General features: G+C 41.4%; 1 protein-coding gene across 4 annotated transcripts in view; it reads left to right on the top strand.

Moving 5' to 3' along the window:
- Positions 1-15,080, top strand: part of RBM27 (RNA binding motif protein 27) — a 691,940-nt gene that overhangs the window by 83,415 nt on the left and 593,445 nt on the right. For all 4 annotated transcript variants that reach the window (XM_085618112.1, XM_085618111.1, XM_085618110.1 and 1 more), the window contains exon 5: positions 997-1,170. In XM_085618112.1, the coding sequence (XP_085474238.1) occupies positions 997-1,170 (174 nt within the window). The remainder of the gene's footprint in view (positions 1-996; positions 1,171-15,080) is intronic.

Here is a 15,080-nt window from a genome sequence, read left to right as displayed (position 1 = left end):
TGCAGATGTAATGGCATTCTCTATAGATAGCTCCCCCGCCACTGAGTACATTTCTGACGGTGAAGCATTATCCTGCAGAAAACAAAATGATAAATATCATCTTTGCTAAATGATTGTTCTTCATTCTAAAGATTGGGATTTTTTATGTAATCCAGACTCTGAAGTCTAATTCACATGATGTGCTTGTGCTGTATGTTTGTGTAGGACTTTGTTCGTTGACTGTCTTTTTACCCTGTAAGATCCATTATGGCTTGGGATTTTAGTAACAGTAACTTGAGGCAAAACCGGCAATCTAGGCACAAGAACGCATTTGGCCTAGTTTGAGGAATAGAAGGGGATGTAGCGTTTTAACATCCAGGTGAATTCTGCATTTAGTTTTGCCCCAGCACACAAAGTTTTTCATCAAGATTCTTGGCATCGAAAAGTGATGGTTATTTTTCAAGGCATATTTCTGGAAGCTTCTAGGGCCAGTCATGATATGTAAGCCATGTGATATGACAGAGTAGCTTGATTAGGTAACTGGCTTCCATATGTCTATGGTGAAAGTATGACCACATTTTTTGAACTTTGCAAAAACTCTAATCCTATTTCAGTTAATTGTATAGAACACACAACAAAATTCAACTTGGTGTAGATGATTGGTGGTAGTGCAAATCATCTTTGTTTAGCAAGGTTTCATTACATCATCCCTACAGTGAATCTCCTGTCACATTCATTCACTAAGTAGATCAATGAATAAGGCTGTATTAAATACCATTTATTTAACCATTTTATACTATAGTGATTGATACCATCCCTCTCCTTACCAACTCCAAGATTGGACTGGCCAAAGGGTTTCTTTGTGCAAACATAAACAGTCCTAGCTTTCCTCTGTTAAATGGTGTGAGATAGTGAACTTTGAAGTAAAATGAACACTGTGAAGAGTGTACCCATAATGGGGAGTCTTTTAACAATTGGTACCAGGTAAATAACTTGCTCTGTCTTTCTAATTTGAAGTAATGAAGTCTCCCGAAGGATTCCTGATGGGATTGAATTTCATGCACGAGGGCCCCCTTTGGAGAAAACCCTCTTACCCAACGAAGATAAGTCAAGTTTCGGTGGTAACAGAAGACCTGTGTTGGAAGACATGATGGAGCGTCCAGACATGTACAATCGAATCTCAATGGAGAGGTAATTAGTTCAAAAACAAAGGTTGGCTCTTGCTTCTGTGAAGGCCATCATGGGTTTCAACACTTACTGATTGGAAAAACATGAATGTTGAGAAAAAACCATCCTTCAACAGCTCTAAAAGTAGCTTGCAAAGTCCCCGTTTATTACTGCCATGATTCTGATGACAGCTTGTGTTCTGATAAGTAACATCTTGTGTGCTTGGTTTAGTAGTACATGGTGATTAACTTGCATTTCACAAATGTACTAAAGGAGTTGTCAATGGCATCCACTGGGGATTGTGACTTTGCTAGTGCATCGCCCTTATAACACACCCAGAACAATGCAATATCATTACCACGTATCCATTACAGATCATGGGTTTTACCAGACGTCTTTACCATGCAAATTTTTATCACGAATACTCCTTTACCATGAACATTTAAGTATTTCACAGGTAAGTGTATTATATGTAGATGTTATTTATTTTCTAGTTTTATAGAGCACGAACCAGACCTGTGAGGGTATCAGAGCGCTTTACAGGATTACGGATGGTATACAAAGCGTTAGGAAGGGAGGGACCAATTGGGTAAAATAGGGGATACATTATACAAGAAAAAGAACGCAGTCTAAGGTCCCGGCTACATGTGGGATAAAAATTAAAATGGGTAGACACATTATAAAAGAAGGCACGCAGTCTCAACTCTTGGGTGGGATGCCCAGGAGTGCAGGAATAGGTATCATCTGTAGAAGCCGTGGATAATGCTAGGGTGGAACATGTCGCTGAGGTGATTGTAATGTAATCATTAGACGAGGTATTTGCCCATTAAGAAGGTTTTGGTCTCCTTTTTAAAGTGTGCCAAGGACGGAAGTCTTCTGATGGCAGGTGGGAGAGAGTTCCAAATTCTTGGAGCGGCCCCAGAGAAGGCCCGATTGTAGGTTTTTTTTTCTTCCGGAAGTGTGCTGGTTGCAGCAACATGTCTTTGGCAGATCGGGAGTTTCTGGCTCCTCCGGATATCACTTGTTTTTGGGCGCGAAATGCAGGGGAATTGGATTGAAGAGCTTTGTGAGTAATGCAGGCCAGTTTAAATTGGATTCTGGCCTCAAGGGGAAGCCAGTTCAGAACTTTAAGGTGGGGAGAGATGTAGTTGAATTTCTTTGAGCCAGTTAGGAGTCTGGCTGCGGTGTTGAGGCAGGCTTTCAATGGGGCCAGAGAGTTCTTGGGTAGCCCTGTGAGAGTAGAGCATCCATATTCTAGTCTGGAAATGACTAGTGCCTGGATTGCCATTTTAAGGTTGGTAACATCGAGGAAGGGTTTTAGGTTTCTTAGGTAACTCAGGTGGAATCTGTCCGTTTTGGCCATCGAGTTTATATGGCCACGCATGTTCAGGCTGCCGTCAAGGCTTATTCCAAGGGACCTCGCCGAGTCAACAATGGTAGGAGGGCAGTTTAGTGCTGTGATGGTCTTGATCCAATCCTGGATGTTTGGATTGGTTTTGGGTGGGGAGATTAGAAGAATTTCAGTTTTATTTGCGTTGAGTTTAAGCTGGTTGGCGGGGAGCCAGTGGACTGTCCGCTTCAGGACCTCGTTCAGGGAGAAATGTCCTCCGGTGAAGAGATTTTTATGTAGATCTGTGTATCGTCGGCGTACATAAGGTAGGAGATATTGGCGGCACTTAGCACCTCGGTGAGTGGTTCAAGGTAAGGATTGAAGAGGGTAGGGGAGAGGGTTGATCCTTGGGGGACTCTAACCAGAGAGGGGGCGGATAGATTACTGTTGATGAGGACTCTGTGAGCGATTTTGGAGGAAGGATCTAAACCATTCAAGGACGGTGCCATCCAACCCCATCCTGAGTTTGTGGCGTTCAAGGAGAATTTTGTGGTTAACCGTATCAAAGGCATAAGAAAGGTCTAGGAGGATTAGCAGACAGGTTTTGCCTTGGTCGAGGGCTTGGAGGGCGACATCCATGATGTGGAGGAGGGTGGTTTCCGTGCTGTGCCCAGATCTGAACCCGGATTGAAAGTCATCTAGCAGGTGGAAGTTGATGTGTAGGCTCAGCTGCTGTTGCACACATTTTTCCAGAACTTTGGCTAGGAGTGGGATGTTGGATATGGGTCTATAGTTCAGCAGAAGCAGGGTCCAGCGTAGGTTTTTTTTTTTTAGGATGGGGACAACTTGAGCCCTGTAGGAGGGAGGCGTTGATTATTGAGGTCCAGGAAGGGATGATAGCCTGAGAGGCAGCAAGGGTGTTTGTAGGGTTTAAGGTGGGTATGGGTTTTTGGGTGGCAAGGGTATTTTTAGGGTTTGGGGTGGGTATGGGTTTTTGAGTGGCATTGGTATTTTAGGGTTTGGTTAGAATGGGTAAAGGTTTTAGGGTAGCAATGGTATTTTTAAGGTTTAGGATGGGTATGGTTATTTGGGTTGCAAGGGTACTATTAAGGTTTAATGTGGCTGGGGTGTTTAGGTGGCAACAGCATTTTCATAGTTTAGGGTGGGTAAGGGTTCTTGGGTGGCAAAGGTATTTTACGGTTTAAAATGTGTAAGGGTTTTTGAGTGGAAAGGGTATTTTTAGAGTGGGTAGGAGTTTTGTTTGGCAAGGGTATTTTTAGTTTTGAGGATTAATAAGCTATGATATGTGTATTTTATGTGTGTGTGTGTATATATGCGTGTGTGTGTATATATATATGTGTGTGTGTGTATATGTATGTGTGTATATGTATGTGTGTGTGTATATATATATATATATATATATATATATATATATATATATATATATTCCAAATACAGTTCCCCGTTCTGGAGCCCAAGACCCTTCAGAGCGGCCCCACGCAATGGGCACGGAGCAGCCCATCAAAAACATCACAAACGAACTCACGACGAGTAGTGAGGCCCGATACTGCAGAGTTTGTTTATTCACAAGTTTAGCAGCGCCAGATTCCATATTCTAACGTTTCGGCATATCGCCTTGCTCACAGAAGGAATAGATGACACTCAGGTGTGCTGGGGCGCGCTATTTTTAAAACGTGAGTCACGTGACTGGATTTAACATACTTCAAGTCCCATAGTGCCTTGTGATGGTAGTTACATACTAGAACTGGAAGTCCTCAGATGTTTTTTTACAAGATGGTAATTTCTTTTCAACACACGCACTGATGTAGGTGTGGAATATTCTTTAACACAGTCAGGTGAACTATTAAAGTCTCTGAATTAGTTCGTATTGATACTAACTTGAAAACGAACATCCTCTGGCAGCACGATCATGGCAGGAGGTCCTCCTGTCTGAATCTCTTCCACGTGCCATCCCTTTTCGCTGTATTAGCCTTCCTTGGTAGGTGGGAAGCACGAGTGGATCAGGCTCCTCAATCAGATTCCAAATACAGTTCCCCGTTCTGGAGCCCAAGACCCTTCAGAGCGGCCCCACGCAATGGGCACGGAGCAGCCCATCAAAAACATCACAAACGAACTCACGACGAGTAGTGAGGCCCAATACTGCAGAGTTTGTTTATTCACAAGTTTAGCAGCGCCAGATTCCATATTCTAACGTTTCGGCATATCGCCTTGCTCACAGAAGGAATAGATGACACTCAGGTGTGCTGGGGCGCGCTATTTTTAAAACGTGAGTCACGTGACTGGATTTAACATACTTCAAGTCCCATAGTGCCTTGTGATGGTAGTTACATACTAGAACTGGAAGTCCTCAGATGTTTTTTTACAAGATGGTAATTTCTTTTCAACACACGCACTGATGTAGGTGTGGAATATTCTTTAACACAGTCAGGTGAACTATTAAAGTCTCTGAATTAGTTCGTATTGATACTAACTTGAAAACGAACATCCTCTGGCAGCACGATCATGGCAGGAGGTCCTCCTGTCTGAATCTCTTCCACGTGCCATCCCTTTTCGCTGTATTAGCCTTCCTTGGTAGGTGGGAAGCACGAGTGGATCAGGCTCCTCAATCAGATTCCAAATACAGTTCCCCGTTCTGGAGCCCAAGACCCTTCAGAGCGGCCCCACGCAATGGGCACGGAGCAGCCCATCAAAAACATCACAAACGAACTCACGACGAGTAGTGAGGCCCAATACTGCAGAGTTTGTTTATTCACAAGTTTAGCAGCGCCAGATTCCATATTCTAACGTTTCGGCATATCGCCTTGCTCACAGAAGGAATAGATGACACTCAGGTGTGCTGGGGCGCGCTATTTTTAAAACGTGAGTCACGTGACTGGATTTAACATACTTCAAGTCCCATAGTGCCTTGTGATGGTAGTTACATACTAGAACTGGAAGTCCTCAGATGTTTTTTTACAAGATGGTAATTTCTTTTCAACACACGCACTGATGTAGGTGTGGAATATTCTTTAACACAGTCAGGTGAACTATTAAAGTCTCTGAATTAGTTCGTATTGATACTAACTTGAAAACGAACATCCTCTGGCAGCACGATCATGGCAGGAGGTCCTCCTGTCTGAATCTCTTCCACGTGCCATCCCTTTTCGCTGTATTAGCCTTCCTTGGTAGGTGGGAAGCACGAGTGGATCAGGCTCCTCAATCAGATTCCAAATACAGTTCCCCGTTCTGGAGCCCAAGACCCTTCAGAGCGGCCCCACGCAAGGGTCTTGGGCTCCAGAACGGGGAACTGTATTTGGAATCTGATTGAGGAGCCTGATCCACTCGTGCTTCCCACCTACCAAGGAAGGCTAATACAGCGAAAAGGGATGGCACGTGGAAGAGATTCAGACAGGAGGACCTCCTGCCATGATCGTGCTGCCAGAGGATGTTCGTTTTCAAGTTAGTATCAATACGAACTAATTCAGAGACTTTAATAGTTCACCTGACTGTGTTAAAGAATATTCCACACCTACATCAGTGCGTGTGTTGAAAAGAAATTACCATCTTGTAAAAAAACATCTGAGGACTTCCAGTTCTAGTATGTAACTACCATCACAAGGCACTATGGGACTTGAAGTATGTTAAATCCAGTCACGTGACTCACGTTTTAAAAATAGCGCGCCCCAGCACACCTGAGTGTCATCTATTCCTTCTGTGAGCAAGGCGATATGCCGAAACGTTAGAATATGGAATCTGGCGCTGCTAAACTTGTGAATAAACAAACTCTGCAGTATTGGGCCTCACTACTCGTCGTGAGTTCGTTTGTGATATATATATATATATATATATATATATATATATATATATGTATATATGTGTGTGTATATGTATATATGTGTGTGTGTATGTATATATATATATATATATATATATATATATATATATATATATATATATATGTGTGTGTGTGTATATATATATATATGTGTGTGTATATATATTCAACCAAACTCCACACCTCCACTCGACAAGAGTTCCATGGCACTTTAAACCAAATTAGTGTTTATTTAGTACACCATTTGTGCAAGCGTGGACGGTCAATGCGTTTCGGCTCCTGCGTATGTGTATATAAATATATGCATGTGTGTGTATATATACATATATTTACTTGTGTGTGTCTGTTAGAAATGAGGGTCTCTTGTTGGCAATGCTATAAACCCATTTCAAGTAGGATCTCTTCCTTCTTGTCAGGGTAAGGGGATTACACAGCTAAGATACCCCCTTGGTAGCTTGGCACAAGCAGTCAGGCTTATTTTAGAGGCAATGTGTAGAGCATTTGTACCTAAACACACAGGAACGCAGTGAAACCACTACAATTTGAACACCACACCGTTTCAGAACAAGTATTTGCAATGCAGTAGCTCTCGCATTTTTTAGAGTTAGAGCTATTTCTTTGTAAATGACAGTGTCTTTTATCTATGAGTTTTCTGTTTGGAGTGGAATGAATGTATGTTGTGTGGAGTGGAAATATGTGGGTTTGATTGGAACTGTTAGTTGTGGACTTGTGTGGTGTGGAGTGGTTTTGTGTAGTGGAATAATGTGGCAAGGTGTGCAGTGGAATTATGTGGATCGTAATTATGTGATATTGAGTGTTCTGGAATTATGTTGACTGGGATTGTGTGTTCTGGAGTGTAATGATGTGGAATGGTTTTTTGAGTTGTGGAGTGGTATGTAGTGGAGTTTATTTATGTGGTGTGATGTTGGATTTTGTTGCATGATGTGGAATGTTGTGGTGTGGACTGGATGTATGTGGTGTGTTGTGTAATTGTGTTGACTTGAATTATGTGGTTTGTTGAAGTATGTAGTGTGTAATGGGAATTTGTAGTTGAATTGTGTGACGTGGAAGTGTGTGGTGTTGAATAAAAAATATGTTGAGTGGTATAATGTGGCATGGCGTGGAGTGTATTTATGTAGAGTGTTGCTATGTGGCATAGACTGGATTTATATAGTGGATTTATATAGTGGATTTATGGAGGGGAGTGTAATTATGTGGAGTTGAATTATGTGGTTAGTGGTATTATGTGGAGTGTAAGTATGTTGCGTGGTGAATTGTGTGTGCCTGAATTGTGGAATTGTTGTGTTTTGGAGTTGAGTGTAAATATGTGGTGTGAAGTGTAATTATGTAGGGTGAAGTGGAATTGTGTAGTTTAGTGTTTTGTAGTTTAATTGTGTTGTGTGGAGTGTAATGTGGTTTTGAGTGGTACTAAGTTGCGTGGAGTGCTATTATGTGAAGTGGAATAATGTGGTATGGAGTGAAATGGAAAAGTGGTTTGTAATTATTTGGTATGGAATGTTGTGGAGTGGAATTATTTATAGTTGAATTGTGTGGCATGGAATTATGAGATGTTCAAATGTGCTGTGTGTGGTACAATTATGTGGTGTGGATTTGGACAAGCGGTGCAAGCTGTGACTTTTATGTCATGGGGTATAAACTAAAGTTGTCCATTTGTTAGAGGACTTCTTTTAAACATTTAAAATGCAAGCCTTAACCGTATAATTTTTTTTGCTCCAGAAATGTTTCACCTGAAAAAGTTTCTTTGTATGTTCTGGTTGGTGCAAGAGTTTGTTTCTATTTATGTAACTCAGGCACGAGGCACACTCTACAGCGTTTGGACACAATGTGTACATTGTATGTTATTGACTTTTTAATAATAAATTAACAGTAAAAGGATGCTGTCTTCCTAAGAGACTTGAACAGCTGCTTCCTCCCTCTTTGTGAAAGTATTCTGAAACTACTGGAGAGTACTTGCAAAGAAGTCGACATGTGCAAGTGTTTTCTGATGTAAGCGTCCCAATTGCTTTTCAGCTATGGTCCTTGGTGTGGTGTACATAGCAATAAGAAACGAAACAACCAATGGCGCCTTCAAGCCTACACTGCTTCCAACAGAAATCTTGCAGCACTCATGAACAGCTTCTCTGCTGGCAACCAAAAGAACAAATCGTCTACCTTCCACGTAATCCCTTAAACTTGTTTTGTTTTAGTGGTTGTAACTGTTAGTAAGCTGTGCGTTAGGAAGACCCTATCATCTTCACATATGCGATCCGCTATTTGGTGGTAGTGTACGGATTTATTGGCTTCTTATGCAGTCATCTGTTCAATCCTTAGTGCAGCAAAAGTAGCCCCTAAATCCTCTGAAATGACTTGCCCAATTTATTAGCAAGACCGGGCAACAAAAAAGCCAAGTGTCGCTTACAAAAAGCACACATGATTGCGCTTGGATTCCCCTTCTACTATTGATTGTCTTTATATTCTGCATTAATTATGCAAAGCTTGTATTTTTTTTTTTTATTATTCTTTGAAGTAGCCTCATTGTGTGGTGACCTGGCTCAACGATTTCATTATTTATAGGCTTGCTAAAGACATTTAACAATTTCTGAAACGAGAACTGGCACTGCAATTTTTTTCTGGAGGATTCCTTGCAGGCTCCCTAGATGGGGCATACTGTGAAGCTCTGGGTACTACGCAAGGCACTTGCGCTAAGGAGACATCTGTTTTGGGAGGAAGAGAGGTTCCGATGTGTTTGAGTGCACAGAACCGAGGTGCCAGCTGTAGTCCGGAGTTATGTGACCATGAGCAGGCAGCCCACAAAAACAAGTCAAACTGTAATGCGATGCTGGAATGAAAGACTGGTGTGTGCAGAGTTTTCTCCTGTGACACACTGCAGGGGTTACTACTGCCGTCTTCCATCATCACCTTAGCACAACCCATCCGTGAAGAAAAATCAAATGCTATGAAGCGGCCAATGCCTCAGTTGGCAGGGTGTGAATAGAAAGACACATTTGTATGTTGGAGGGTGACCACAAACTGGATCGGGGTAGAGACAAAACAAGATTTGGGTGGGTGGGGACAAGGTAAGCAAGATAAAGGCACGCACAGAGCCACTCAAAACACAGACGTGTGTGAAGACCTGCTTAGAATTTTTTTTAAAGTTCCTGAAAAGATAGTAAAATAGAAACAAGCGGTTGCGGGAGAGAGTGTCCTGCCTGCAACAGCTGAGTGGAGAAAGTCCTTTAAGAAAATAGTGCCCACAGACTATTAATAAATCCTGCGAAGTAAATGCACAAATAAAAGGGCCAGTCTTCATGGGAGGTTACAAAAGTAAAAAAAGCGGTACTAGGAAGGGACTACTAGACCTATTCATGAATCAAAAGCAACCATTTAGGAAGGACAGGATCGGGAGCCAGTTGAAAGATGGACAGAGCTTCAAGTCCATACCTGAATACAGCATGTCTCGGAGAGACGGCGCGAGACCTAAAAATAGCCAATACTTATCTAATCAAAACGAGGCCAAAATGACAAAAATCCAATATACACAAGCTTAGACATGAATTTCTTAAGAGTAAAGCAAAAATATATTTCCTTGAAGTAGATAGTGTTGCAGCGGAAGACTTACCAAATTTCATTTCTCTACAACATTACCATTGATCATCACCAACTTGGCCCATGAACATAATTTTTTTCCCTGTCGCTTACAATCTATTAACCATTTTAATTATCAAACCTTGCTCCTCGAATGGATCTTTTTGTTGAGCTAACATGGACTTGGATATTTGGAGAACGTGAGGCAATTTCCATATGAAGACCTGGAATAAAGAACTGCTAAACACATGCCTATTTTCATTACCTTTCTCTTTAAAACTGAAGCACTAGCTTTAAGACAAGATAATAGTGAGCTAAAGAACAAGAGAAGTACAATTTAAAAAAAAAATAAACTCCAGAAAAACATTTATCTAAAGCCTCAATTTCAATGAACAGTGCATGAAATCTCAATTCAAATTAGATATAATACTGGGAATTTAGTACAAGTAGCCACACAATACAATGCAGATAATGAACGTTTGCTGGTTACCTAGAGAAAGTGAGAGTGAGAGCGGGAGAGAGAAACAAAGGAAATTCGTATTTCAGTTGTCAGATCATACAAACCAAAAAGGTTGTTGAGTGATTAGTCAGTCTTCGATATGGAACTGGGCGAGACAGAGATCCAATACAGCGTGTCACAAAAGGAGTCAGTTAACCCTTTAGCCGAAAGGTTATTTCCTGCTCAACTTTACTAATCGGCAGAGTGCAGGTTCAGAACAGTCAGAAAAGTTCAGTTCAAAGGGTTTGGCACTGAGGAAATTCAAATTCAGTCCAACAGCATGCCAGGTAGGGAAAATGAAAAATGACAGCCAACCCCCGCTACACCTCTAAGGGGCAATTATACTTCCAAAAGTTCATGGTTTACACCCACAAAGTATCTTTTCCATCACCCCATATGTTTTCCATTGGTTGCTCACGATGGGCTGCTCGTGGTGTGATCAATATCTCACTTAAAAAATCCTGAAGCATTAAGTAATCCCTTTGCAAATTCATTAAGTTCCAGTTGTATTCTATTTCCTTCCTTTCCACGGAAGTAAGAAAACTTCACTTTGCTCACAATCTGTCCGTTCCCAGGCGCACTCTGGGTTTTGAATAATATTGATACATTTCTGTCAAAAGTGTTGCTTAATCAAAAGTGAGTCCATTGTTGTCATTTACAGAAAATAAACTTTAGGAAAAGTTCTCACAGCATCTGAAGTGACTACTTCAGTTTTGATTTTACATAGAATTTCGCTGAACCATTTCCACTTTATGATTATTATAATTCACACTTTAATAAGTGCATTTCAACTTCCTTTAACTTATCTCAATTAGTATCTTTCTCCAGAGGTTACAAGTCCATATTAGGCACTACAAAACTTTTTACAACATCTTTTGCATGTTCATCATTTTCCAAAACCAATATTAACGTGTCACTCTGAAATACTAGTTTTTATCACGTAATGTTAAAGAAGCTGCAGTTTTGTATACTATCAGTTATTACTAAATTAAGCATTCTAATAATTTTAGAAGCTTTATTAGGCAGTCATTATTTCATTTTGACGCATTTTGAAAGTTATTGTTACCACACTCTGTTAACTATATTTTTGTTTTTCAAAACAAGTGATTACATACATATATAAATAGCGTTGTTTCTCTCTTGAATTACGTTTCCATTTTGTCCTTTTCAAACACTCTGCATGCTTTTACGATGCAGTATGAAACCTCACGTTTTTCAACATATCCAGCATACATTTTTTTCATATATAACATATTGTCGTAAATCTTTTTTATATAATGAGAATTGATAGAGGCAAGTGTCATTTAACATTAGGTGTCGGTTCTGCGCGTTCGTGAGATATTGAAGTCCCACATGTTGCAGATCGAGGTCCATGAGGTCAAAGTGTGGAGCGCTGATATCGGCAGTGCCGGGGATGTGGTGTCGCCGAGGGTGGTGCACACAGAGGTGATGCAAGCTGTGGTGTAGTTGAGATCAGTGATGCACACACTCAGTGAGCGGGGACCAGGGCTTTGGGGCAGGCAGCGGCATTGGATACTGCATCAGGAATGCTTTTCTGGAGATTAAAACCCAGCAAATACCTCCAGTGGCCCAGAACTGGAATTAGCATCACTTGGCAGGTATAGAACTCCCAGCAATGGAGTCCAGGTGCTGTAGGTGAAGTCTTTGACCCTGACACTTCCAACAGAAGGCAGACTCGCACAAGCCCTTGAAACTTGGAAAGCAGGATTTCAGAAAGTAAAGTCCAGTTCCTTTCACTGCTCAGACTGAAGCAGCACCTGCAGGCGAATCTAGCAAAGCAACACACAGCAAAGGGGCAGTCCTCCTCCTGACAGCTCTTCTTCTTGGCAGAGTCCTTAATCTAGAAGTGTTCTAAAAGTGTAGGGTTTTAGGTCCAGTACTTAGCCTTTGAAGTAGGCATTCTTTAAAGGACAGCCTTTGTAGTGCTTAAGTCCTGCCTTGCCCAGTCGTGGCTCCAGACACACTCCAGGGGGATGGAGACAGCATTGTGAGAGGCTAGGCACAGCCCTATTCAGTTGTCAGTGACGACAACTCCTCCACTCTAGCTCAGAAAGGCCCATCAGCCTGGTGTTGGGCATTCTTGATATGCAGGGCACACCTCAACCCCCTTTGTGCCTTTAGTCTAGACAGTCACACAAACAGGCCCCTGTCAGTTTAAACCAGACATTGATTTACCAGGGAATATATGTGTGTACATATTCATTACTTACCTGCAATATACTTATTTTTATACGGACAACATATGCGCAGTATAGACAGACATGAGAGAGGGCGAAAGCGAATGTATCTTACCTGCAAAATATTAACGTTTTTGTTTTAAAGGCAAATGCGTGGTAATGGCATATGTGGTTTTGTGTACAACCCTCCAGAACATTCTTTTAACTTGGAAAAGTACACCTGTGAAGGAATTCTGCAAGTGTTTGCTGATTTTAAAAAATAAAAAAATAAAGAAATCCCGCCTAAGGAAATTTGAAGGAAGCTGTTGCAGTACTTTTAGGTTGTTGATGAGTGACAGCTGTAATGCTGAACCAGGGTGTTCGGAAGAGGAGGGGGGGGGGGACAGGTTTCAGAAAATATAAGTTATTACAGGCGGCTGTTAACCTGCATAAGGAAGGTCTACTGATAATAAGCACAAAAACGAAACTGAAGGCAAACTATTGATACTGGTAAAAGGCATAGTAAAGAAATATTGGATAGGAGTTGGCTTTAACGTGCAAAGGACCGTGATTAGAGTGTAAGCCAGAAACTAGACTAGTATGGATAGAAAAGTGCTGTCTTCTATAGTTCAGGTAGAGCTGAAAGTGATGGCGAAACCCTCCAATTGTGGGAAATGTTGATCAACAAACTGCTGTTTCACCCGTGTAGCATGTCACCAAGTCAAGTTTAGAACTCTTGAGCCCCAGAATGAAATGTGCTAACAAAATCAGATGGGGGACGTGGTTGGAGTATAGCCATCACTAAAGAAAATAAAAATGTGGGAAACAAACTGATGATAAAATATGCTGGAAAAGTTTATAAAATAAATGAGCAATATTTTTCTGCTTGCCTGCAAATATGTGATCCTCTGTCTTGCTTCGCCTTTCAGATAATACAGAATCTCCCACACGGTGGATCAAACAAGGCAAAGCAGGAGGCATAAAACACAACAACACCTAGAAAAGGGTTTTATTTTACAAAATGCAAATACTCTTTTTAGAATAAGGCTTGGGGTTTATTTATACAATGCTCTCTAACAGAAAGGCTTTCCAAGATGCCAAAATGAATAACATTCAAATATATATAGAGATGTATATTTATATGCAAGCAATAATAACACCCTTGATAAATGCAACAGTTAAATGCTTGAATAATAATGAATAAACAAGCAGCAAATAATATGAGCTAACACTCAAGAAAATATGTTGGACGTCCTGCAAGAGATCAGAAAGATATATACACTGAATCACAAAGAAAACACCTCAAATGATCAAAGCCATTGGCCACACATCACAATGGCAATAATCAAAAGTCAAACACCTCAAATGACCACACCCACTGGAACCACGCATCACTATAGCACTAGTCAGAAACAAGTCACCTCATCCGATCGTTCACTCGACATCCTTGCAAATTCACGCTGGGGGGAGGCCTGTTCACAGCTGGCTTGGACTCTCAACCGGGACTCAGGTTCCGTTTGTCTTACAGCAGTACGTCTGCTCTGTAAGTGAGCTCCCAACTCAGCTGTCAACAAACCACAGCTTTATAGTCTCAAAACACACACTAGAAGGTTCAAGAGTTATCCTCTTCGCGCCAAAGGAATCTTACTGGAACTGGCCAGCTTCCAGGTAAGATTTTCATGGCAGAAAGGAGTTCCCACGTCCCCTCTACATTCTCGCATGTTCCTGCCTTTATCTTGACGAAGCTCACGAAAGCCTTCCAGGGTACATTAAACAATCACAAAAACAATCCTTGAACGTGATTAACCCAAACAACTTGCGAGCCTGGCTGTGCGCACATATAAAGCTCAAGCCAGGCAGAGTCAGAATTCAGGATGACATGAGGCCATGTCAAAGCCAATAGTAAGAAATTAATCAGTGTTCCCACGGTACAATACTGTGCACATTTGTGCACTACTGCTTATAGCATCACATACTTCATCTCTCAATGTACAACACAGTGCACATTTTTGTGCACCACGGCTCATAACACTGCGCTTGGAGACTAAAAAGTAGATGCCACGCCTCACTCACTCACTCACTCACTCACTCACTCACTCACTCACTCTTCTTGGCAAGGCTGTCCTACTCCGTGACAGCTCCCACTGAAAGATTACAAGAAAGAAACCGTTAAGAGAAACAAGGCATATGCAGGACATCGTACATTCAGGCTAGGATAAAATAACACACCAAAGTCAATTCAAATAATGGTAGTCAAAGGTCATCACAGGGTGTCAGACCACAAGTGTGCCTCTAGCACTACATCTGTACAAAGAAAAGTACAAACAGAATACCTTTGATTGTGTGCTGTGTGGGAGCCTACTGCATTTATGATTTTGGTTGTTTAACAGAGAATAAGTTGTAGTGGTGTATCTGATTACCCAGTTTTTGTGAGAGCAGTCTTGCCTTTACTGCATATAACCTCAATTGCCTCCTTGTAGCTACTGTAAAAGAGCTCCACGAATGGTG

This window comes from Triturus cristatus, chromosome 7 (genome assembly GCF_964204655.1).
Source record: "Triturus cristatus chromosome 7, aTriCri1.1, whole genome shotgun sequence".
Classification (NCBI taxonomy): Eukaryota; Metazoa; Chordata; class Amphibia; order Caudata; family Salamandridae; genus Triturus; species Triturus cristatus.
Note: the sequence above shows the minus strand (reverse complement) of the source record. Positions and strands in the feature narration are given on the sequence as shown.